The following is a 27,363-nucleotide window of genomic DNA, read 5'->3' as shown; positions in this document are numbered from 1 at the left end:
GTAATGAGTTCCACACAACACTGGTCTTCAGTCATGGTGTTTATCGAGCAGGATTGCTCATATTCCTCTCACAGATCACGTGTGTGTGTAGACGTTTATGGCGGCTTCTGCTCACGGATCAGTGCGTTTCCTTCAGCACACGTGCGGGTCTGGCTCTTGTGTGTCAGTAATGAAGAACAGGTTCGTATCTCTCTGGTAATGAGCAGACCTTGGTTGCTATGGTTACGCTATTCACTGTCCTGTAACTCCCTTCACCTCGTAGAGTTTGCACTGCACACACACTGGATGATGATGATGAGGATGAGGAAGAACAGGCTTCACTGCAGGAACTGCACTCACATACTGAATATCAACCTATATGATTTTTACCCCACAAAAATTAATGAAACAAATTTTTTTGTAAAAAATACTTTACCACAATTTACAAAATATATATATTTTTAAATAATGACTTTAATGTGTGATGCAATAGTTCCGCATTGGGCATTACAAGACATGCTATTCCAAAACAAACACGCAGCTGAGATATTAGTTGAATATGATTGATTAGATGATGATTTCTTTGAAAAAACACTGTTCTGTAGATCACACACACACACACACACACACACACACACACACACACACACACACGCGCGCGCGCGCACACACACCTCTATGACACACACACACAGTTGAATGGTTTGTTCAGGCTACCATCATATGACTGAAGCTCATCAGCGCCCTCTAGTGCGCAGGCGCTGCTAAACCCGCCTCTGTCATGTGTCACCGGTCAGTCACATATCCACTTTCCCAACCTCTCTCAACGCAGTGGCATTATAATGCAGCGCCACCTCGAGAAACTGTTTCATGGTCGTTATTAATGACAACAGATGTTCATTATTCCAGTCCATAATCTCTCTTTAATAGGAAACAATCTAAACTTCATCTCAGAATAAACCAAAAGCACAATAAGAGTCTTTAATTTAAAAGAGCACGTGATATTCACACGACACTAATGACATCTGAGTAATCTTACCTCAAATAGCTGACATTAAACTGATCTAATGACATTTCAATTAATTGTTACTATAATCTGATATAAAAACCCTTAGGTCAGAAAGAGGAAGTTCATCACGGCTGATAGCCTATAATAATAATAATAATAAATTACAGATATAATAATAATACATTCCTGCACAGGTTTTTAATAGAGTTTTGATATTTTAATTAAAAGGTTTAGAGAGATTAATGGTGATTTTGGCGTGTTTTCAGAGTCTGTATGTGAACTTCCTGTTTCACCTGTTGGGCAGGTGATATCCAACACTCTCAAACATGGAGGACAGTCACAAACCAGGGCCATAAACGAGGCTTATATCTGCTGTAATAACCGCTCATAATCATCGTGTGTGGTCATATATGCCTGTCGTGTATCATGGATGTGAAGAGAAGCTCGTGTGAAGGAGTCGTGTCGTGTGTGTGCGTCGCGCTCGGTGAGTTTCGCTCTTTATTCGCTCACTCTCGGACAGTCTCAACATATTTGATACACATCTTTTTTTATAGGTGGTTTTTGCTTCTGAAAGACTGTAAATCTATAACCTGGTGTCATTTGAGATCCGTTGAGTGTGTTTTACTTTCTGTTGTGTGTGAAAATAGCCTGTCAATCATCGGCCGTAAACATTACCGTAACATTCGCTGATTTACAGCCTGCCCTTTACTCATATTACACTGGCAACACTTTACAGTCAGCTTTAATGAATTAACTAACAATAAAAACACTTTTTGCAGTATTTATTCATCTTTATTGTTATCGTTAGTTAATAAAAATGCAACCGTTCATTGTTTGTTCATGATAACTCGGATCCATTAAATGTGGGAGTTCACATGAACTAAGATTAACATATGCTTCAGAACTATTTGTCATTGTTAGTTATCGTTTACTAATGTAGGTTATTAATGTTAACAAACGCAACCTTGTTGTAAAGTGTTGTCATATCTGTCTGGTGTTTGTTCCCTTATTTAAACTTATTTGCCATTGTTAGTCATTGTTATTGTTCCTCAAGCGGAAGAAAGAAATGAATGAAGAAGAAAGCCAAAATATTAAATGTCATTTAACTGAGTAATCCACTGTTTTGTAGAGTCAAAGTTTGTGTGCCTCTAACTCAAGAAGTATTACAGATTCTCAACACACTGTCCTGTTGTAATCTTCATTTTAAAGGCTCTATATGGTCCAGTCCCAGAGATATGGAGATCTGTGTTCATATAGGTGAAGACCTAATGTGAGAGACTTTATTAAACGGCTGATACTTATTGTATTGAAAGAATAATGTCTGAAGAACAAATACTGAAACTACAAATGTATCTCGTTTCTCGCTATCAGAACAAAATCTCTTCTTCTAACCCTGATTTAAATATAGATTATTATAAATATATATTTTTAGAGCATGTTAATGTGCCTCAACTTGACCTTTTTCAGTGTGTTTTTGGCACTCAGACAGGAGTGTTGTACGCACTTGTCTCAAGAAGTGCTTTTCCCCCATTTCTGAACTGTGACCTTTGGCCTATAGTGCAGTGAAGATGGCTGAAGTCCACAGATTTAATAGACCGATCTGTGTAATCATAAGGTGATGATGCTGCTGTCTTTCTAAAGTCATTTGGCTCTAAATCTCGGGTGAAAATTGTGATTTTGATGCCCTCGACTAAACAGTGGATTACTCCGCAAATATACATCGTGACATTTAATATTTTGACTTTCATCTCTTTTTATGTCTGTCTTTCTTCATTAAAAATATTAACAAAATAAAAAGTTTGAGCCGGGGAAGATTCTCAAGTTCAGTTGATCTGACACTTCAACTGTCAACGTTGATAGTTATCATAACATCATAACATCATAACGTAACGCAGTGATTGTGTTTCTGCAGCTGGCTCTGATTACATAACTGTACCAGTGTAGTTTATAGTGTTCTCATCCGTCACTGATAAACCACTCCTGTGTTTGATTATGAGTTCGCAGTTTATGATTTTTATGATTCTGAGGAACTGAATATCAGATATGACAGAGATCTGATCATGTGCTGGACCGATCCACACTAATGACCTGAGCTCCTCACAGACAGAACTGCAGCGCTCGTGATAATCAGAATCATGTAATATATTATATGGCTCTTGCCACAGTTAAAGGGATAGTTCAATTAGCCCATGATTTACTCTCCCTCAACTCATCCTAGGTGTGTATGACACTCTTCTGTCAGACGAACACAGTCAGAGTTATATTCATAAATGTCCTGGCTCTTCCAAGCTTTATAATGGCAGTGAATGGCCGTTTGTGTTTTGAAGTCCATCAAAGTTCATCTGTCCATCATAAAAGTGCACTTTTTTTTAAATGGATGCACTTTTATGGACTTGAAACATAAATGCCTCATTCACTGCCATTATAAATAGAGATCCCCTGCCATAACTGTGAGTGCTTTGGGTGTACAGTACAGTACTACATATAAAGCGCTATATAAATGCCTCATTCATTCATTATAAAGCTTGGAAGAGCCAGGACATTTATCTATATAACTCTGACTGTGTTCGTCTGACAGAAGAGTAAATCATGGGGTAAATGTAATGTTTGGGTGAACTACCCTTTAACAGTGATTGTGTGTGTGTGTGTGTCAGTGCTGTTGAGGAGTGTGTGTTGTATCTCAGTAACGGCTCCAGCAGAGGTCAGTGCTGTTCGAGGATCCTCCGTCACCCTGTCCTGCTCCTTCAGCTCCTCCAGCTCCGTCACCAGCGCCATGTCCGTCGACTGGAGCTTCCGGCCGGAGCGCGGCGGCCCGGCCCATACGGTGAGGAGCACACACACACACTCACACACACACTCACACACACACACACACTCACTCACTCTCTCACACTCTCACACTCTCACACACACACACACACACACACTCTCACACACACACACACACACACACACACACACACACACACACACACACACACACACACACACTCTCACACACACACACACACACTCACACACACACACACACACTCTCACACATACACACTCTCACACACACACTCTCACACTCTCACACACACACTCACTCACTCACTCTCTCACACACACACACACACACACACACACACTCTCACACACACACACACACACACACACACACACACTCTCACACACACACTCACTCACTCACTCTCTCTCACACACACACACACACACACTCACTCACTCACTCACTCACTCACTCACTCACTCACTCACACACACACACACACACACACACACACACACACACACACACTCACTCACTCACTCACACACACGAATCAAGGATCACTGGTCTGATGGCACACTCAGGGGTCAGAGGTCATTCATGGGCAGGATCTGCTGAAAGCTTGTCGACCGCAGCGTCCATCAGGAGATCATAAAGCTGGGAATCACACACACACACACACACACACACACACACACACACACTCTTGCAGGAACACCACTGATGTGTTTCAGTAGCGATGCTCTAATATCTACATTTTGGTTGTTACTGATATTTATTTATATTTGAAAGCCGATAACCGATATGTTGGCTGATAAATTTAAATCCCAATTTTAATATAATTTTTGAGACCCTGATAGCAGAAATAAGTGTCACCATTAAAAGCCACGTCCCAAACACACAATTCACCTTTGGCTAAGCCCCGCCCCCCTTAGTTACTGTTGCTACGTCCAACAACTTCATCTGGGCAACAAGGTGGCGGTAACGTTAGTCACCTTCAAAACTACCACAACAGCGTGTCTGTAACATTAGCGTTAGGTGTTTGTATCTTGAATAACAAAGTTAGCTAACATCCAGCCGCTAGTCAAAACATACAATCCTGACTTATGTGATAACTAAACTATCGCTAAGCTTGCTTGCTAGCACCTTGATTCTTCATTAATTAAGTGGGTGGTGGTGGCGCAATGGATAAGACACATGCCTTTGGTGTGAGAGACCCGGGTTCGAATCCACTGTGAGACACCAATGTGTCCCTGAGCAAGACACTTAACCCCTATAGTTGCTCCAGAGGCGTGCGACTTCTGACATATATAGCAATTGTAAGTCGCTTTGGATAAAAGCGTCAGCTAAATGAATAAATTAGGGTAGAGAACCGAAATCATAACCTAAAACAGCATAAAACTGTGTAACTAGTGTAACTTCACAGTAAGGTTAAAAGCAAAATTTACCACAAAAGTGTGCTTGTTGATCCTTGAGGGGTTTAGCTGACTGTGAGGACGTCCACACAGTTGACGACACTTGTCAGGATTTGACTTCGGTTTTGGGAAGGGGAAAAAACGGACACCCCCCTCCACCCTCTCTGGGAAACGCGTATCTGTGTTACAAATGCCCCAGGCACAACGTTTAACCATATTTTTGATAAAACGACGACGGTAATAGCCTGCCGAGACCAAAAATATGAGACGCCTGTGCTAAAGTCAATGGAGCGCTGTGGAAAAGTGTCGGAGCTCTGTGGGAGCTCGTTCTTGGCTACGCTGTGATTGGTCAATCTACATTCTAGGGTGTGGCTTAGCCAAAGGCGAATTATAATGTTCTCATAATCTGACAGATTTAACTGTTGCACTGAACTGTATTTACCCTTTTTGAAGTGATACAAATCATATTTCAATTCAAATCCATCCAAGTGTCTCAGTGTAAAGAAATAATACATTATTTATTGGCTTTAATATATCGGACAAATTTTCATATCAGGCCGATAATGAAAACATTAAAAATGAACATATAATGGCTGATATATATATATATATATATATATATATATATATATATATATATATATATATATATATATATATGAAACAGTTAGTTCCAGTCCTTGATTCTGATTGGTGAATAGCTGTGTTTTATTCAGGATAAAACTGTGGCCGCGTCACCCAACGGTTCTGTGTATCACTACACAACGCCCCTAGCAACCACTCTTAGCAACACGTGCTCATTGATATTGTTCATTGAAGCGTATAGAGTAGAGTATTGTGAGAGAGCGAGTGTTCCTGCATTTACAGTAGATATAGCATTTCCTTCAGGTCAGTCCTATAGTCATAATACAAAATCTGTTTGAATGTCCGCTGCGATATCTTGTCCTTTTAACAGTTTTCCCGGTTTTCCCGAGTCCTTTCAATATAAAGTCTTGGAGAAATACTGTAATACAGTCAGGGACCATTTTTTTCCCAGCGGATGGAAGGGTTTTAGTGATTTTTCTTCATGAAAGTTGCATTGATACACATTTTTTGGCTTTAATATTTGTATTGTGTGGTCAAGTCAAGTCTCCTTCATTTATACAGCGCTTTTAACAATATAGATGTTTCACAGCAGGTTTACAGTGCTAACAGGAGATTACAGTAACAGAGATTGTTTAGGCTTTACAGCAGATCTAGAATAAAGTTATTGTCCAGGGGCCGTATTCACACAGAATTTTAAGGCTAAAAGTAGCTCCTAACTGGCGAATTTAGGAGCAACTCCTAAAAATAATGGGCGTGTCACTCGTAACTTTAGGACTCCTAATTTTTTTGACTAAGAGTAATTCACGAAGCATTTTAGCCCTAAAAGCAGCACCTAAGCCTGAGACAGCTTAAAAGAAGTCGAGAGGACTCCTAACTCAGACCTGTTCACAAACCGCTTTTTGTGGCATTTCACGTTGTGATGTTTTGAAATGCGTATGCGGCGGCTACAGGAGCTTCCAATCGCGAGGGAACAATTTTGCATTGTAGGCATAACTAGGGCTGCAATAACGCCACCAACAACAACCAAAACTAGGCTACTCATTCATTGCATGTAAACTAATTGTAACGTTTGATTGTGAATCAAATTAAAATGTTCTTCTCTTTGCAAACGTAGGCAGAGGCATATAGTGACAGATTAATTCAATAATGTTGCAAAGATATTGCATCAATCCATATGTTTCATTAGGCTACTAGGCTATTTGTTTTGCCTTACTCTTTATTCATTTAGGCTATTTATTCAGTTATTCATCATCTTCCGTCCTTCGCACTACTTGTGTAGCGCACGCATTCTCAGACCTGTCACCTGTCACTCATCATCGTAGGGGAGGGGTTTGGAATCATTCCCGCGTTACAATCATCAGCCAATCAAGGTGGTCACTTCAGTCAAGCTCGTGCATGAGTAATGACATCATCCATAGCAACGAAGACTCACTCTTAGTTTAGGAGTTGTCATTTTTCTTTACTAAGAGTAGGTCTGAAAGGCGTTGTGAATAACTTTTAAGAGAAAACTCCTAGCTAAAATCTTTTAGTGCGATTTGGGAGTACTCCTAGTGGTAAGATAAAATGCTTTGTGAATACGGCCCCAGATAAAGTTAGTTTGATTGATTCACTTCCGTTGTAAAGATCATTAGTTAGTAACTCAGGGGCCGCTAACACACACCGTTCTCACAGAAACCCCCGGCTGCTCATCTGCACAAACAGTGCCTGGTGTCTCGAGAACGCAAACCATGAAATGGGTTCCAAGGTACAAGCCTTGAAAAATTAATAATACAGAATTTTATGTCACTTCCGCGTAGCCACGCGAACCAGGAATTATCCCGACAACGCTTTATCTCTAGAGAGGAGGAGGCCTTCACATGGGAGAGACTAGTAGCAGTTCAGGACTGCGCTGTCGTCTATATGATGATATCTAGGTTAAAGAGGCTCTATGTGATGGGATTTATCTGACCTTGGTGACGCGAGGCCGCTAGCAGACGGTCGGTTTAGCCAGTCTGTCTGCTTCCTGACCTGAGCCCCAGATTGTCATGTTTGAGCTCTAAGACTATGTGCCGTATTACTAGAGAGAAGAGCAGCACCATCCCAGGAGGGATGAATACCATCTCTTTTCAACAGGTCAGGTTTGCCCCAAAAACTCTTCCAATTGTCTATGAATTCTTTATTATTTTGCGGACACCACCTCGACAGCCAGCCATTGAGTGAGGACAATCTACTAACTATCTCATCACTCCTGCGAACAGAAAGGGGGCCAGAGCAAATTACAGTGCCTGACATCTTACTTGCGAGTTCACACACCTCTTTAACGTTAATTTTGATGATCTCCGACTGGCGGAGTTGAACATCATTAGTGCCGACGTGAATAATAATCTTATGATTAGCATTAGCCAGCACTTTTAAATTTGCTTTGATGTCTGGTAACCGTTTTATAAAAGCAATAGCTTTATAAAATCATTTACTCCGCTTGGCGTCTTGCCTAACAGTGCCCTACAGCACAGCCTATCGTACCTTATTGCTCACATATATACCGGCCGATATTTCATGCATCCCTATATTTCAGCTGGTTTTTTTTAGGATGGTTTGGTGAAGGTTTCTGATCTCTGTCCATTGACTGCAGTAACATCATCTTTTGCATGTGTGTTTCTCTGTAGTTCTTCCACTTCTCGTCTCAGGCGTACCCGCCGCTGGAGGATTATTTTAAGGATCGTGTGAAGTGGCTGGGCAGCCCGTCCGGTGGAGACGCTTCGATCCAGCTCCTGAACGCCACGCTCACTGATAACGGCACCTACACCTGTGCCGTACGCAACCCCCCCGACGTGCAGGGAAGCCCAGCCCAGACCGTGCTCAGCGTCACGCCACAGAGTGAGAACACACACACACACACACACACACACACACACGCGTGTGATCATACATGTGCAGGTCACATCAAACCTGTCTTCCTCGTAACTAAAGTCCCCCTGTAGTCAACGTTCTTTTTCCTTTTTCTTTATGCCTTAAAATTTCTTGAATGTAACTCGACACCCTTGAATCATTTAGTACGCGTGGTTCTATGAATATGCAAATGAGCCCCGCCTCCACTCACTCAGCTCAGAGATCCACTGGTTGACGATCACACGTTGATCTGTCTTTGGTTCACTGCAGTTTTAAGGAGAAAATACTCAGCAATGGTGTCGACTTATGAATTTACACATGCTTTGTCTAAAAGGTGACATATTATGCTCCCTTTCACAAGATGTAATATAAATCTATGGTGTCCCCAGAATGTGTCTGTGAAATTACAGCTCAAAATCATTTATTACAGCTTGTCAAATTTGCCCCTTTTTGGGTGTGAGCAAAAACGCTCCGTTTTTGTGTGTCTCTTTAAATGCAAATGAGCTGCAGCTCCGCCTCCGTTCAGAAGAGGGCGGAGCCTGTATACTCTAAAATAAGCCAATCTCACTCATCCAGAATCTCAGAAATAACCAGTCTTTGGTCAATAGTGTTCAGTGCTCGTCTGTGCTCAACCACAGAACAGTTTCAGGCTTTGCTGGATCTTTATCATTGTGTTAGAACTGGTCTCTGCTGTCGCTCGTGGAACCAAATGTCGGCTGATGTGTGTAAACGTGCAGATTAAGGGCCGCTAATATTATAATAAGATCTTCATACGTCAGAAGGGGAGAGAAATCTGATCGGCTTATTTTTAGACATGCTTGCAGAGAAAGGCTCACCAGAACACAGTTACTGGGTTTCACTTTTCATGTTTTCTGTGTTGGTAGAAGCACCGATTACAGCACTGACACACGGGGAAAGCCAGATTTTGATGATATGTCCCCTTTAAAGCAAATTAAAAACTCCACATAGACACATAAACAACACTAAAAGCTGGATTTTCACCACAGGGACTTTAAAGTGACGGCAGCCTAATAAACCTGCTGCTCATTAAACACGTTGAATCCAAAGCAACTTACATTTCATTCAAGGTTTACCTTTATGTTCGATCAGTTGTTCTCTCTGGGAATCGTTGCTCTCCAGTTTCCTCACGCGTGCATGTGTGTGTCCGTCAGGAGCGTCGCTGGCGTTCACGGATGTGGGCGTGTTGCTGGTGTTTGTTCTGGTCCCGTCAGGAATCATCACACTCCTCCTGCTGGGCCGGATCCTGTGTTCGTGTTCCTCCGAGAGTCCGGGTCCCGACGCGACCCATCACTCGCCCATCGAAGAGCCCGCCGGGTAAGAACCAGTGCCTGAACCAGTGCTCTCAGAGGAGTGTGTGTGTCTCTGACGAGTGCCTCTGACGAGTGTGTGCCTCTGACGAGTGTGTGCCTCTGACGAGTGTGTGAGTGTGTGTGCCTCTGACGAGTGTGTGCCTCTGACGAGTGTGTGAGTGTGTGTGCCTCTGACGAGTGTGTGAGTGTGTGTGCCTCTGACGAGTGTGTGCCTCTGACGAGTGTGTGCCTCTAACGAGTGTGTGAGTGTGTGTGCCTCTGACGAGTGTGTGCCTCTAATGAGTGTGTGAGTGTGTGTGCCTCTGACGAGTGTGTGCCTCTGACGTGTGTGTGTCTCTGACAGTGAGGAGTATCTCTACGAGGCGCAGAAGAAGAGCTCCATGTGCTGCTGTTACTTCAAGGTAAACCACCGTCTGGAGTGTGCAGGAGTCTTTATTCTGACTTATATCGGGATAGAATTGGATTTATAGTTGATGAGCCGTTGTTTCCACCTATTTTTATGTGAAGTTTGGGATATCACATCAAAAAACGCTGGATGGAAACGCCAAGATGCGCATAAATTCTCTAAAACACTCGTGCGCTCAACTGAGGCGGATCATCGTTTCATCTGATAGTATAAACTACGCTGGAAATACATTTACTGAATGAATCTCTCCAAACCTCATGTGACTTTAGCTCAGCGAAGGCTTGGATAACTGGAGTAACCAGCGGACCAATGGTGTCGCAGCGTCTCTAATGTTGGTTTGGTGTTTCTGGAAGTGTGTGATCAGGATGATGTGGTGTAACTCCTCCAGAAGCGTCTCACACACACGAGTGTGTTCCCGAACACCAGCATCCGAACGCCAGAGAACATGACAGCGTTTAAGGCCGTTACATAGTCAACGCTCGGTACGCATACGCGTCCGCAAGGCTACGCATCGCTACGCTTCGGCCACCATTATGTGTTGATGCGTGGCCAAATGTGTCGTCCTGGTTTTTGATACGCGACGCGCCGATGCACGCAATACTATGCGTTGTCGATGAGGGTGACATTGCAAGTATTGTACATTAATTCAAGTATACTATGTTTACAGAAGAAGGTTTGAATACAATGGCGGGCGAAAAATTATGCGAGCTTATACGTCTCCTCTACAATGTGTGTGTGTGTGATTTTGGTTGGGTGACAGTTGTAGGTTACAGTTTGCCAAAGCGAATAAGATGCGCGTATAAAGCGAGTGTTTGAAGCAAAATAGACGGGTGTTCAGAGCTATGACTCTACTAACCCCTCCAAAAATGTAACAACGCGTCAACTCTACGCGGACGCAAGCGCTGTGATTGGTCTGCTAGGACCGCTCCCTCGGGTTTCACATGCTCTCTCTGCAAGTGTAATTGCGCGTCAACGCGGACAACGACGCAGAAGTATAAATGAAAACCAACGCGTTGCATACAGCGTAGAGGGTCTGGCGTAGGTCCGACGCAGAAGTATAATGAGGCCTTATGAAAGGGAGCGCGTCGCTCGTGTCGACTGTAACGGCCCTTACTGTGTTTCGCCTGACGCTCGAGGGAGTTAAATTGGCAACTTTGGATGTAAATACACACACACACACACACACACACACACAGCTACACACACACACAGCTACACACACACACACACACACACACACACACACACACACACACACACACACACACACACACACACACACACACAGCTACACACACAGCTACACACACACACACAGCTACACACACAGCTACACACACACACACACACACACACACACACACACACACACACACAGCTACACACACAGCTACACACACACACACAGCTACACACACAGCTACACACACACACACACACACACACACACACACACACACACACACACACAGCTACACACACACACACACACAGCTACACACACAGCTACACACACACACACACACACACACACACAGCTACACACACAGTTATTGAACTGAACTGAATCAACGCTGAACTGGATTGATCTGAATTATGACACTGTTGTGTTTTACAGCTGAACAAAGTTTGCATCTTTGATTCTGTTATTTTCCTGTTTTTAATCAATCTGTTATTAAAATCTAAATATCTGTATTGTATAAAGTGCCATAGAAATAAAGCTGACTGTGTGTGTGTTTCAGGGCTCTGAGTATGAAGACGACTACATGCAGGAGAAACCGCACAAACTCACCTTCACCGACTCACAGTGTTAGATGAACTCCTTCAGTGTGTGTGTGTGCGTGTGTGTGCGTGCGTGTGTGTGTGTGTGTGCGTGTGTGTGCGTGTGCGTGCGTGTGTGTGTGTGTGTGCGTGTGTGTGTGTGTGTGTGCGTGCGTGCGCGCGTGTGTGTGCGTGTGTGTAGCTGTGTGTGTGCGTGCGTGTGCGTGCGTGTGTGCGTGCGTGTGTGTGTGTGTGCGTGCGTGCGTGCGTGCGTGCGTGCGTGCGTGCGTGTGTGCGTGCGTGCGCGTGCGTGCGTGCGCGCGCGTGCGTGCGTGCGTGCGTGCGTGCGTGCGTGCGTGCGTGTGTGTGTGCGTGCGTGCGTGCGTGCGTGTGTGTGTGTGGTTCTTGCATGGATAAAGTTTGATAAACCCAGACGTCATCCTACTGATGACACTTCCTGTTTTGAGTGGGTAATTTTGGTTATTTATAACGATGGACTGTTACTGTAATCTATGGATTAAATGACTGTAAAAGATGAGAGAAGACGAGCTGATGCTCGCGTCTGAAGGTTCTCGCACACCGAGTCGGAAGAACCCGAGTCAATATCGGACTCGTTGTGCTAGCATCTTTAGGCGGGTCACGTGAGAGATTCGAGTGATCTGATTGGCTGATTCTGTTCCTGAGATCCTGCAAGTTTTACCATTACTTTTCACCCTGATAAAGACCTTTCTACAAATCTATTTTGTTTATATATAATATGAAATATAACTTTAACATTATTAACTATTTTTTACGAACTAATTATTTTTTATAATTCCATCATAGAACAGCATTAGCATTCAAAAGTCTGTGTCCGTTTGGATTGATTCCTGTCTAAGGTTTTATTCCCGATGTTTTCCGACTTCAGCTGTTAGAAAAAAGAAGAAGCTTTCAGTTAATATAGAATATGACCCACATGTTCATTACCACTCTGTGTGATTTCTGTGAATGCAGTTTGTAACTCTTCTAACAGGGTGTAGTGCTGAAGCTTAAGGTCAAATGTATTATAGCATTAAAAAATATATAAATAAATGATATTTACATTAAACACACATCTGAATCTGAACTCCTGAATCTGCAAAAAAATATGTTTTATTAACAAAGTTTGAGAGGAACATGTTCAAAATATAGCTGCGAGCAGCGATGGAGGGCCCAAGCCGGTGGCACAGTTACACTAAAGCCAACGGGGTGGCGGTGTCACCGGCTTGGGCCCTCCATCGCTGTTCGCAGCTATATTTATTTATATATATATATATATATATATAACAAAAAAAATATATATATATATATATACATACAGTGAGGAAAATAAGTATTTGAACACCCTGCTATTTTGCAAGTTCTCCCACTTGGAAATCATGGAGGGGTCTGAAATTGTCATCGTAGGTGCATGTCCACTGTGAGAGACATAATCTAAAAAAAAAAATCCAGAAATCACAATGTATGATTTTCTAACTATTTATTTGTATGATACAGCTGCAAATAAGTATTTGAACACCTGAGAAAATCAATGTTAATATTTGGCACAGTAGCCTTTGTTTGCAATTACAGAGGTCAAACGTTTCCTGTAGTTTTTCACCAGGTTTGCACACACTGCAGGAGGGATTTTGGCCCACTCCTCCACACAGATCTTCTCTAGATCAGTCAGGTTTCTGGGCTGTCGCTGAGAAACACAGAGTTTGAGCTCCCTCCAAAGATTCTCTATTGGGTTTAGGTCTGGAGACTGGCTAGGCCACGCCAGAACCTTGATATGTTTCTTACAGAGCCACTCCTTGGTTATCCTGGCTGTGTGCTTCGGGTCATTGTCATGTTGGAAGACCCAGCCTCGACCCATCTTCAATGCTCTAACTGAGGGAAGGAGGTTGTTCCCCAAAATCTCGCAATACATGGCCCCGGTCATCCTCTCCTTAATACAGTGCAGTCGCCCTGTCCCATGTGCAGAAAAACACCCCCAAAGCATGATGCTACCACCCCCATGCTTCACAGTAGGGATGGTGTTCTTGGGATGGTACTCATCATTCTTCTTCCTCCAAACACGTTTAGTGGAATTATGACCAAAAAGTTCTATTTTGGTCTCATCTGACCACATGACTTTCTCCCATGACTCCTCTGGATCATCCAAATGGTCATTGGCAAACTTAAGACGGGCCTTGACATGTGCTGGTTTAAGCAGGGAAACCTTCCGTGCCATGCATGATTTCAAAACATAACGTCTTAGTGTTTTACCAACAGTAACCTTGGAAATGGTGGTCCCAGCTCTTTTCAGGTCATTGACCAGCTCCTCCCGTGTAGTTCTGGGCTGATTTCTCACCTTTCTTAGGACCATTGAGACCCCACGAGGTGAGATCTTGCATGGAGCCCCAGTCCGAGGGAGATTGACAGTCATGTTTAGCTTCTTCCATTTTCTAATGATTGCTCCAACAGTGGACCTTTTTTCACCAAGCTGCTTGGCAATTTCCCCGTAGCCCTTTCCAGCCCTGTGGAGGTGTACAATTTTGTCTCTAGTGTCTTTGGACAGCTCTTTGGTCTTGGCCATGTTAGTAGTTGGATTCTTACTGATTGTATGGGGTGGACAGGTGTCTTTATGCAGCTAACGACCTCAAACAGGTGCATCTAATTTAGGATAATAAATGGAGTGGAGGTGGACATTTTAAAGGCAGACTAACAGGTCTTTGAGGGTCAGAATTCTAGCTGATAGACAGGTGTTCAAATACTTATTTGCAGCTGTATCATACAAATAAATAGTTAAAAAATCATATATTGTGATTTCTGGATTTTTTTTTTAGATTATGTCTCTCACAGTGGACATGCACCTACGATGACAATTTCAGACCCCTCCATGATTTCTAAGTGGGAGAACTTGCAAAATAGCAGGGTGTTCAAATACTTATTTTCCTCACTGTGTATATATATATATATATATATGGCGAGGCGAGGAACAGGCAGAGAAGAGCGAACGTTTTTTAGTTCATTCCTACTTCCATAGGAATTCATTGAAAACGCTCGCTCTGCACCATTATCCATGTCAGTGCGGATGAACATATTTTACTTTCGTTTTTAAGTTAGCAATTCAAAAGCCCCCAGCGGTGTCACACGTTGATTAACCAGTGGTAAAATATTCTCACCGTCACATACCTAGTATATTTTTATATAGATACAATAGGCCTACCTGATTTTGAACACAAGAGGGCAGTATAGCACTATGAATGACATAATTTATTTTTTGGACTAAAAAAACATTCTGGATGTTTTTAAACTTAAACAATTATTAAATTGAAAAAAAAAAAAGGAATAAAATGGGTTTAGTTCTGATATTTGTATAATTTTATATAGAAATAAATGGTGTATAATTAAATTTTTAGAAGATAGGAGGTTTTTAGTGTTTCCTTTTTTGACATTACTTTAATCCCTCGCCATAGCAAAACCGTTTGAGATATTTATTATCTGTTTACAATTTAGCATCTTTAATGTATTTTCATCATGTTGAAAAAGTTTGGTGGGAATAAAATAAACCACTTAAGAGGAGTGGGTAAAAATTCAGAGGCTGATTTTGCAAAGAAATCCACATTTAAACCAAAATATCTGACTTCCTAATGCTCGGAGCTCATGACTGTAAATTAGAAAATTGTCCGGCTCGATGAGACCAATATGTGTACTGATTTTTGTGACTGTACATAAAATTAACCCCCCTCACTTTTGTCAAAAGCATTTAGAAAGTGACACACTTCCTGCTGCCAGTTGGTGGCGCTATAACTTTGACTCAAAATAGTTACATACATGTGATCGGCCTCTTATCACGAACACACTGCTGAAGTTTCATCAAGATCAGTTAATGTATGCAGAAGTTATAACACTTCGTTTTTATCTTTTCTCGCCATAAATTCGTTTCCTCACCACGGCCAAACCGTTCGAGATATCAAAAATCCGTCAGCAATTTAGCATCCTCAATGTCTTGAGTTTATGCTGACCGAGTTTGGTGGCAATTGAAAGAAATGCCTAGGAGGATTATTTCAAATACCAGAGCAAGCGTTCTCCAAACAACCCATTATAGCCGACTTCCTGTTGGGCTGGCGTAAAACTTGACCAAGGGAAAGTTGTTCGGCCCGATGAGATCTGTACGTGTGCTGAGTTTCATATTAATTCATGCAAGCGTGTTTGATCTATGGACCCAGTTTTCAGACCCCGTTCAAGGGTGAAAAATCCCCCCCCCCCTCCTCACACACACAGAAACAGAGAGAGAGAGGGAGAGAAAATTCTCCAGAAAAATCCACATTCAAACCAAAATATCTGACTTCCTGTTGGTCGGTGCTAATGACTGTAAATTGGAAAGTTGTCCGGCTTGATGAGAACAATATACATACCAAGTTTTGTTGCTGTAGATGAATCTAACCTCCCACTTTGGTCAAAAGGTGGCGCTACTGAGCCATTCCACCATGCCCGTTTCTGAAACTTTGCACATGTCTACTGGATAATAAATGTGATGTGTCTGTCGAATTTCATGCAATTTCAAGCATGCTAAGAGTCCCAAAAGCATCAAAAAATAATATTAAAGTTTGATGTGTTGCCATGGCAACAGTATCTAAGATATCAATAATCCTTTCACAGGTCTACATCTGCTGTGGGTCTACATTATACACATAAAGTTTGAAGCATATCGGGTAAAAATAAGAGTGATTTCAAAGCATTTTGAAAGTGACAAACTTCCTGCAGCCAGTTGGTGGCGCTATAGCTTTGACTCACAATAGTCACATCCATGTGTTCGGCCTCTTACAACGAATACACTGCTGAAGTTTCATCAAGATCAGTTAATGTATGCTGAAGTTATAATACACTTCCTGTGTCCCATTATTCGCCATAAATTCGTTTCCTCTTCCTTCGCAAGAATTCATCCTCAATGTCTTGACTTCATTCACACCGAGTCTGGTGGCGATCGGATGAAATCCCTAGGAGGAGTATTTCACATTCCATTGTATGTGTTTTCCAAACAACGTATAATAACCGACTTCCTGTTGGGCTTTTGTAAAACTTAGAGCACGAAAGTTGTGCGGCCCGATGAGATCTATATGTGTACTGAGTTTCATATTATTTTATAAAAAAAAACAGCTGTCGGAATCCGTTCCCCCATTAGAAAATGGCCGCACTGACAACAGCGTGAGTGTTTGCTGAAGCCCAAGTCTGCATTATGAGTTATTTTTCTTAAATATTGTGGACTCGATGCATCTATCTTCATATATGTCAACGAAGGACAACATTTTTTAAGTTACTTTATAATTAAATCGGCACAAACAGACGACAATTAAGAGCGTGCTCTGCCTCATTGTGTCGGTGTCACAATGACTTCCAACAAATTTATAACTGAAGTTATACAAGAACTGAAAGACGAGTTGTTTGCACGCTTTGATTCTAAATTGGATAAACTTCAAACGAGTCTGAACACAATAGAGGCCTCCCTGGGTACTATTTGAGACCAAGTCACCATACTGGAGCAAAGAGTTAGTGCTAATGAAGATAATATATCCGACCTAGGAAAACGTATCGAAACCCTGGAGAAAGAAAACATTCACCTGAGAGAAAAAACTGAGGAGCTGGAGAACAGAAGCCGGTCACATAACCTCCGTTTTCTGCGGGTCCCGGAACAAGCAGAGGGACGTGACATACTGGGCTTCATGCAGCAGCTTATTCCTCAGCTTCTCGGTGCGGAAAATTATCCAACGCCTCCAGTGATTGAAAGGGTACATCGTACTCCAATCGTACGTAATCCCAACTCCAAATCGGGTGTAAGGTCAATCCTGATAAAGTTCCTGAACCTCCAAGACAAGATGAAAATTCTCCGGCTTGCCCGGGAGAAGGGGCATCTTCAGTACAAGGGGGCACGCATTTACATCTACCCAGACTACAGCGCTGCTCTTCCCGAGAAACGCCGACAGCTTGATCCCATTAAGAAGAAACTTCGAGAGCTGGATATTAATTACTCGTTACAGTATCCCGCAAAGCTGAGGGTAACTGTGGATGGTAAGGTCACCACTCTCCGTTCCCCCGAGGAGGCAGAGGGCTTCCTTCGTGATGTTCCCATGGGATCGCCATAATACTGTATGATTTTCATTCTTTTCTTTTCTGTTAGTCCTATTGACAGTATTTTTCTGTTTGTGTCAGATCTTAAGCAGTTGAAATGCTAAGTTGACCTAATTTATTTTGGTACATTTTGAATCGTTATTTGTTTTTTCATGGACTAATGTGGGCATCAGGCCACTTGTGGCTGAATCAACATGACCTCTATTTTTCGTAAATCGCACAAACTGACGTAAACCTACAACAAGTACACCACCTGAGCAGTGGCTGACAGTAGGTCGTTTTGAATCCCCGCCCTCTTTGTTTCTTAAAGCTGCCCGAACTTAAACTTTGTGAAATAATTATTATTTTGACTTGTATATGGTAGCTATTTATTAATGAAGCATATTGTACTTTATTTTATTTTATTTTTTTCTCATTTTTCCTTTATTTTTTTTCTAGAGGGAGGGTTGGGATGTTAGAGGTTTTGACCAGTAGTATGAATTCAGCTCACTATTTACATTCTCTAGTCCATTTAACAAAACGCTAAAAAGCAGACTGAGCTTGGTTAATTTTTATTTTATTTTTTGTTTAGATTGTTTTTGTGTAGGAATGTGTGTGTATATGTGTATGAGTGTGTAAGCTCTCTTTTCTACCTGTTTGCTGCTAGTCCTTATTACTGCTATGTTTCGTTTGTTGGACGGTTTGTTTATTGCCATGTCAAAATGTATTATGAACATCAGTAAAGGAATGTATATCATTCATCTGAATATTAGAAGTTTACTACCCAAAATTGATCTTTTAAGAGCCTGGCTTTCTTATAATAAACCTAATGTAATCACACTTTCCGAGACCTGGCTCAATAGTACGATATCAGATGATGATATAAAACTTGACAATTATGTTTTATACAGAGCTGATCGTGACTCTAGAGGAGGAGGAGTGGCTACATATATTTCCTCAACTTTAGTCTCAGAACTTGTTGTACCAAAGGAGAATCCTTTGTACTTTGAATTCTTATTTGTTAAAATAATTCTTCATAAAAATAAACAATTAACAATAGGCAATATTTATAGACCCCCCAAAGTTCCGGTTGAATCTACTAAATGTATTATATCAACTATTAATTCCCTTGATGATCACACTGAAATGATCATTTTGGGTGATTTTAATAATAACTGGTTAGCTGGCTCATGCAGGTACGATCGTAATTTATTTAGTAGCTCAAATTTAACACAACTTATAACAGAACCCACCAGAATGGATTCCAAATCATCATCCTTGCTAGACTGGATCCTAGTTACACATCCAGATAGGATTACTTCATCTGGAGTTTTGCCAGACTCATTTAGTGATCATTCTATGATCTACTGTGTCTGGAAAATAAACATACCTCGACTACCTCCAAAATTAATTAGGGTCAGACAATCAAAAAATATTAATTCTGAACACTTTATCCAAGACATGATTAACATTAACTGGGATAGATTTCAGTTAATCCCATTTGCTGAAGATGCATGGAACTATTTTTATTTAGAAGTCACCAAAGTTATTGATAAACATGCACCTTGGAAAATAATCAAAGTTAAGGGAAGACACTTGCCTTGGATAAATGGTGATTTAATAAATCTTTTCAAAGATAGAGATAGAGCTTGGAGAAAATACCGCTTAACAAGGGATTCTACAGACTGGGATATTTATAAGAAGTTGAGGAATATATGTACTACAAAAACACGAAATGCAAAAGCAAACTACTTTAAGGACTGCCTAGCAAAAGAATTTAACAATCCCAAAGCATTCTGGGACAGAATTAATAATTTAACCAATTTTTCATCCAAAAAACAAACTAATTTTATACGAATAAATAATGAAATTGTTGGTGATTCCTATGAAATTGCTGATGCATTTAATCAATACTTTACCAAAGGTAGTCCTATATCCTCTGATTTTTCTGATTCCAACGCTATTTTTAATACTCCTAATCATATCTGTGAAAACTCCTTCTCCTTTAGACTCATCAGTCCTATAGAAGTTCAGCAAGTTATCGACAGTGCAGACTCAGATAGCAGTCCAGGCCCAGATGGGTTGGAAATCAAGTTTCTTAAAATGGCCTCACATGTCTTGGCTTACCCTTTGTCTGATTTATTTAATGTATCATTGACAACATGCACTACCCCATTATCTTGGAAACGCACTAGAGTTACTCCATTGTATAAAAACGGTGATCAACATGACATTAATAGTTATAGACCAATTTCAATAATTAATAGCGTGGTGAAAATATTTGAAAAAATCATTTTCAATCAATTATCAAAATATCTTAATGATTTCAATATTCTATCTCCTTCTCAGTCCGGCTTTCGACCAAATTTTTCTACAACAAGTGCTCTTCTAAAAATTACAAATGATATTACATCTTCTTTTGATTCTAATAAATTAACTGGTGCCATATTTATTGATTTAACCAAAGCTTTTGATTTAGTTGACCATTATATTCTTTTAGATAAACTGTATGGTATTGGCCTTTCAAGATCTTCTTTACTTTGGTTTAATTCTTATTTACATCATAGACAACAATGTGTTCTATATCTGGGAAGCTGCTCGGATTTTAAAACTATTGATAGAGGAGTACCTCAGGGCTCATCTCTTGGACCGTTGTTGTTTTCTATTTTTATAAATAATCTTCCACAGGTTTGTTCTAATTGTCAAATTCAGTTATATGCGGATGATACTGTTATTTATTTTCCTAGCCCTGATATTTCTTACATTCAGCGATCACTGCAGTCTGATTTTGACGTAGTTCAAAATAGAGTTCTCAACGGGTCGGGTCGGCCCGGCCCGACAAACCCGACGGGACACGCGGGTTCGGGTCGGGTTCGGGTCGAAAATATAATCAAATGACTCGGGTCGGGTCGGACCTCGGGCTTAATCTTTTCCAGTCAGTGAAAAAAAACAAAAAACATTTATTAATCATCGCTGCTGTTCACCGTAAAGAAAGTCTGGCTGCTGCGTGCAAGCGCATCACGGAGAGGGGCGGGGGCAGACCTGACGCCGCTGCGTGCACGCCTTTAGCCTGGAGAAGAAGATGGAGTTGGTGAAAAGTAAACTTGCCTCAGGTGAATTCACCGTCGCTACTACAGCCTATTTATATATTTAAAGTTTATTGTTTCAGTTGTTTGTATTGTTAAAAGGCGTGAACATTAAAGGTTGATTTGAATTCCCATCTGCTGGTCATGATAATACGTGTATGAGAAAAAAAAAAAATCCGACGCGGCGTCGGGCCGCAGGCCGGGTTCGGACAGATAATTCATGTTGATGTGTCGGGTTACATCGGGTCCGGGCTTTAAAAGCCACGGGCCGGGTCGGGTCGGGTTGTTATTTTCAGGCCCGTTGAGAACTCTAGTTCAAAACTGGTTTACTTATAACAAACTTCTGCTAAACAAGAAGAAGTCTTATTATATGTTGTTTAATACAAAACAAATATCATTACCAACTGACTACTCAATTAATTTTATAGATGGAACTTCAGTGTTAAAAGTTGATGAGTTTAAATATTTAGGTCTTCTGCTTGATTCTCAATTGTCATTTAGATCACATATTGACTCAGTTAGCAAGAAAATATCATATCGACTTAGAATACTTTATTCCTCTATTAATTGTTTTACCATTCAGGTTAGAAAAAGAATTATAACTCAGTTAATACTTCCAATCCTTGACTATGCCGATATAATCTACCAGAACACCTCTGATACAAATCTTCGTCCTCTCAATGTTGTTTACAATAGTCTTTGCAGATTTGTACTGAGGTGTCCATACAAAACGCACCACTGTCAAATGTATGAATTATTAAATTGGCTATCATTAAATTCAAGAAGGCATTTTCACTGGCTTCAGTTTATTTTTAAATGTAATTTTTTAAATGATCCTATGTATCTAAAACAATATTTAATTCCATTTCACACTTTATATAATTTAAGGCACACTGATCAATTATTTTTTTACGTTCCAAAAATTTATAAAGAAGTAGGTCGCCGGGCATTCAGATTTAAAGCTCCATCAGATTGGAACAATTTACCAAGTGCAATAATCTTTTTAGGTCATTACTACATGATCATTTGCAGAACGCATGCTCTTGCTTTTGATTATACCCACTTTCAATTATCATGTGAATTTCCTTATATTGAACTGTACTGAACCTGCATGTTATGTGTGATAACTGTATATTTATTGTATCAATGTACTTAGAGGGCTGGTACGTGAGGAGATAGTTATGGAGAGCTGAATGTTGGTATGAATGTGAAGTATTATGTGTTATACAATGTAATCTGTTGTCTGTATTTGTGCTTGTTTTAAGGACCCCCTCGAAAACGAGATGATGCATCTCAAGGGGTTATCCTTCAAATAAATTTCAAATTTCAAATTACATGCAAGCGTGTTTGATTTATGGACCAAGTTTTCAGACCCCATTCCAGGGAGCGCTGTCGAGCCCCCCTGCCACGCCCCGGTACCAGCTTCAGTCCGGCCCTGATGGCCACAGGTTCTGACGTGTGTGCAAAATTTCAAGAGTTTTTGAGCATGTTAAGGGCCCCAAAAGTGGCAAAAAGGCAAAAAAAAATAATAATGAAGAAAAAAAAGAATCCCTTCGCCCTTTCAGGGCTTGGGCCCTAATGATCTATCCAATCAGCATGAGAGGAGGCCTATATACACTACACTGGGACGTCTGCCTTCACATGCACATGACCTTTAATGACATCCCATTCCTGATCCGTAGTGTTTAATATGGAGTTGCTCCAGCCTTTGCTGCTATAACAGCTTCAGCTCTTCTGGGAAGGCTTTCCTCAAGGTTTAGGAGTGTGTTTATGGGAATGTTTGCCCATTCTTCTGGAAGCACATTAGTGAGGTCCGATGTTGGACGAGAAGCTCTCAGTCTCGCTCTAGTTCTTCCCAAAGCTGTTCTATGGGGTTCAGGACTCTGTGCAGGAGTCCAGTTCCTCCACACCAGACTCCTGAATCCATGTGTTTATGGTCCTGCTCTGAGCACTGGAGCGCAGTCATGCTGGAACAGGAGCATCACCAAACTCTTCCCACAAAGTTGGAGCATGAAACTGTCTAAAATATCTTGGTCTGCTGAAGCATTAAGCGTTCCTTCACTGGAACTAAGAGGAAGAGCCTGAAGAACAACCCCACACCATCACCCCCCCTCCCCCTCCCCCAAACAACCCCACACCATCACCCCCCCCCCCCCCCTCCCCTAAACAACCCCACACCATCACCCCCCCCCCCACAACATTGAACCTCGTTACAGCGTCCCATTGGATTACATGGAGAGGGCGGAGTTATGACCTATACCTCAGACAGCCACCAGGGGGTGCTCGAAACGCTCCGGCTTCACTCTTCAGGACGTGTGCGGGAACCAAACATGGTTCTTCAATGGCAGCAAAACCTTTTGGAACCTTTATTTGGGAAAGTTTATTTTTGATCTTTTGAATCCGTCTTAAGATGGACATTATAGTCTTACATTATTTTATTTGTATATTTATGACAATGATCAATGCTTATGGTTTTATAGTCATTGGCTGATCTCCGTCTATGAATGTGGTCAGTGTATTATTGGTTATGATGCATCTCAATCCATTTTCCTAAATAATATCAGTGCAATATGAATTTGTGGATGTAAAAGCATTTTGAGGAGTTTTTTTTAATGCTTTGAGTGATATCTTACAGCCCAGAGTGACTCGCACCTCTCTAATGCATCCAGCACGAGTGTGTGTGTGTGTGTGTGTAAGTCATCCGCTCTGGATGTCGCTCTGGCCTGTTGCCATGGAGACGGCGCATCAGCGGAGATGCATGGGATTCAGCCGTGTCCGTGGGGTCCTGTGAACACACACACACACACACACACACATTAGGAGGGAGAGATGGATGGAGTTTCACCATCAGCTGGAGTCAGAGGATGCCGTTTCCGTGTGGTTGCCGTGGCAACAGTTGCCAGCCTGATCGGGGGTGGAGGTGCAGTCGTTGTAGGGCGTTTGATGCAGACTGAAGGTATCGCACACACACACACACACACACACAAACACAACATCCGAATCAGCAAAATGCAAATGCACTAAAGTCACAAACCTCACAGAAACGCATCACTGTTACGCCTGAAACGCATCACTGTTACGCCTGAAACGCATCACTGTTACGTCTAAATGTTGTACGTTCTGTCAGAATGGAGGAAGGGTTCTGCACTTGGCCTGTGTTTATTACTTAATTTGATATTAATGTGCATTGTGTCATCATAAAATAGATACCTTGACTTTAACGGCTTCTCTTTAATTGGTTTCTGGCAGTCTGAGTCCCTCAGGTTAACACCTGGTCATCTGTTAAGTTGTTTCGAAGCAGCTTTCCAGAGGATTGTGGAGATCAGTCATAATTCACTCAAACATGATCATTTACTGATGTCCTTCAAACCTGTATGAATTTCTATCATCCGCTGAACACAAAATAATCTATTTTGAAGCGCACTGGGAAACGGACAACATTGGACCCCATTGACTTTCATTGATATTTGATTTCACACAAGAAAGGCAGTCAGTCTTACAGGTTTGGACCCATTTTCCCCGTATATTTTCATCATGCCATGAACAGCCAGTAGTCAAGCTGACCTTTAGTTCAGGATGACCTCTAACCTCTGACATCAGTTTTAGAGATTTAGACGTGGAATTACAGCAGGATTGTGTGCGGATAAAGGTATTCCAGTTACACTGAGATCTAACATGACTGTGAAGACGCAGTAAATCAGCCCGTTGACTCTCCGGGAATGTTCAGTTTCTCTCTTCTATAATTGATGAGTTTTACAATTATTTTCCTGTTTATTACCGTGAAGCTGCTATGAAACAATCTGTATAGTATAAAGCGTTGTAGAAATAAATGTTGTGAATGTTGTTTTTGTAAGAAAATACTGTTTAAAGTTGGTCTTCTCTCCTCTATTGTGCCGTATATCCCAGTGAAACGCTTCTGGAACAAGAACAAATGTGGGCGGGGCTTGATTGTGTCGTGGGGAATTGATTGGATGGTTGTGGTTTGCTATTGGTTGATCTCATGTGAGTGACAGGTTGCCCCGCCCACATCATCAGAGAAGAGAAGAGGAACTTATTCTGATTCAAGATTACCAGGAACATGAATTTAATATATACACAATAATAAATCATTTATAATAAACATAGCAATATCGTCTACCAGGAAGGGTTAGTAACATTTTATGTGTTTACTTTCTGTTCAGATTGGAAAAATAATAACATCTCTGTAGTGTGTGGTGACAATGAAGAATCATGTTTAGTTCAATGTGTTACAGATTCTTCGTACTTCTTTCAGTGATGTACATATACGAGCAGTGAACATGTGAAGGAAAGGTGTGTGTTTGAGAGCAGACGTGTGTGTTCTGACCTTCACAGACACGGAAGAAGGTGTTTTACACACTGAGAGTCGTGCGGTTCTGATGGAGATGTCCAGCTATTGGGTCAGAGAGGGTCCCTCAGGAACCGGCCTCTGGGATCCCGAACACACACACACACACACACACACACACCCTAGGGCGAGAACACATGGGCATCATTCACAGCCGTTACCATGGGAACAGCAGCCTTAAAGGGGACATATCATGAAAATCTTTCCCCGTGTGTCAGTGCTGTAATCAATGCTTCTACCAACACAGAAACCGTGAAAAGTGAAACCCAGTAACTGTGTTCTGGTGAGCCTTTCTCTGCAAGCATGTCAAAAAATAAGTCAATCAGATTTCTCTCCCCTTCTGACGTATGAAGATCTTATTATAATATTACCGGCCCTTAATCTGCACGTTTACACACATCAGCCGACATTTGGTTCCACGAGCGACGAGAGAGACCAGTTCTAACACAATGATAAAGATCCAGCAAAGCCTGAAACTGTTCTGTGGTTGAGCACAGACGAGCACTGGACACTATTGACCAGAACATGTCACCGCTGTCTTATAAACACCTCAGGAACTGTGGACACTTGTGGAGAAGTTCAACATGATGATGAGATGATCAGTGTAACTCCACAACAACTACAGAAATGTCTCCACTAACATTCAGAAGCTCTTCCTGAGTCTCTCCGTAAGGCTGCACCAAGCGGGAAGGAAGTCGACCGGAAGTTGAAGCCGGCCGCGTGCCGCCATCTTGTAGCAGAACTTCACCTGCAGTTAGCATCCCATTGACTCCCATTCATTTTGGCGTCACTTTGACAGTGAATAACTTTACATCTGAGGCGTTTAAAGACTCCATTTGTCCATTATTTATTTCTAAAGAAACACGACAATGTATAAAATGCTCCATTACCTTGTATCTTATGTTATGGCCCCGTAGAAGCAGTTTTTGTAAAAGTAGGCTAACGATTGCGTCATAACCACGCGACTCTCTGTCGCACAGTAGAGAGATTACCGTATGGACGGGAGGAGAAGCTCGCGGGCGATCGGGGGGACGTGGAGGCAAAGTGACAATATAATTAATCAGAATACTTAGCAAAAGTTGCTCCTGCTCCAGCTCATGGACAGCTCCTACTCACACTCTCCATCTCTGCAAGATTTGGAAGGGAATGATTCAGATTTCTCTTGGCACAGCTACTAGAAGACAGACGGGTTGCTCACGTGGTCCGTGTAACGCTTTGCTCGGTTTGAGTCTGCGCGTCAGAAACGGAAGTGCTAAAAATCGCTAAAAATGGGCTTCACTTGTCTCAATTGAGTTCCAATGGGGTCGCTGTGTCCATTTCTTTTACTGTCTATGGGCTGCACTCGCTACTGGTGATTCTGGATGTAAAGACTCCGCCCTCTTCTGAACGGAGGCGGAGCTAAACCTCATTTGCATTTAAAGCGACACACAAAAACTGCGTGTTTTTGCTCATACCCAGAAAGAGGCAAATTTGACAAGCTGTAATAAATGATCTGGTATTTTGAGCTGAATTTTCACACACACACTCTGGAGACGCCACAGATTTATATTACATCTTGTGAGAAGGGTCATATAATGTCACATTTAAAACTGTGCAATCAAAATTAGTTTTTTTAATAAGTGGCTAATATCTCGTGAAAAGGGGCATAATATGTCACCTTTAATGTGGCCTGTTCCTGTGTTACAGATCTATTG

At 41.6% G+C, this 27,363-nt stretch overlaps 1 protein-coding gene across 1 annotated transcript; it reads left to right on the top strand.

Annotated features, from left to right (window-relative positions):
• Window positions 1-1,097: 1,097 nt before the first annotated feature.
• Window positions 1,098-13,230, top strand: mpzl3 (myelin protein zero-like 3). The gene is made up of 6 exons (XM_084418061.1): window positions 1,098-1,472; window positions 3,643-3,812; window positions 8,407-8,617; window positions 9,802-9,964; window positions 10,304-10,361; window positions 12,109-13,230. The coding sequence occupies exons 1-6, from the start codon at window positions 1,415-1,417 to the stop codon at window positions 12,178-12,180; spliced, it is 732 nt and encodes a 243-aa protein (XP_084274187.1). The 5' UTR covers window positions 1,098-1,414; the 3' UTR covers window positions 12,181-13,230.
• The last annotated feature ends 14,133 nt before the right edge of the window (window positions 13,231-27,363 follow it).

The sequence above is a fragment of the Rutilus rutilus genome (assembly GCF_951802725.1).
Source record: "Rutilus rutilus genome assembly, chromosome: 9".
Taxonomy (NCBI): domain Eukaryota; kingdom Metazoa; phylum Chordata; class Actinopteri; order Cypriniformes; family Leuciscidae; genus Rutilus; species Rutilus rutilus.
The sequence above is the reverse complement of the archived record's forward strand: the minus strand, read 5'-3'. Positions and strand labels throughout refer to the sequence as shown.

Excerpts from the sequence above, each read along its gene's own strand:
- mpzl3 (XM_084418061.1), top strand. The coding sequence starts at position 1,415 with ATGGATGTGAAGAGAAGCTCGTGTGAAGGAGTCGTGTCGTGTGTGTGC. Across the intron at positions 1,473-3,642 it reads GTGTGTGTGCGTCGCGCTCG|TGCTGTTGAGGAGTGTGTGT; the intron begins GTGAGTTTCGCT and ends TGTGTGTGTCAG. Across the intron at positions 9,965-10,303 it reads CCCATCGAAGAGCCCGCCGG|TGAGGAGTATCTCTACGAGG; the intron begins GTAAGAACCAGT and ends TGTCTCTGACAG.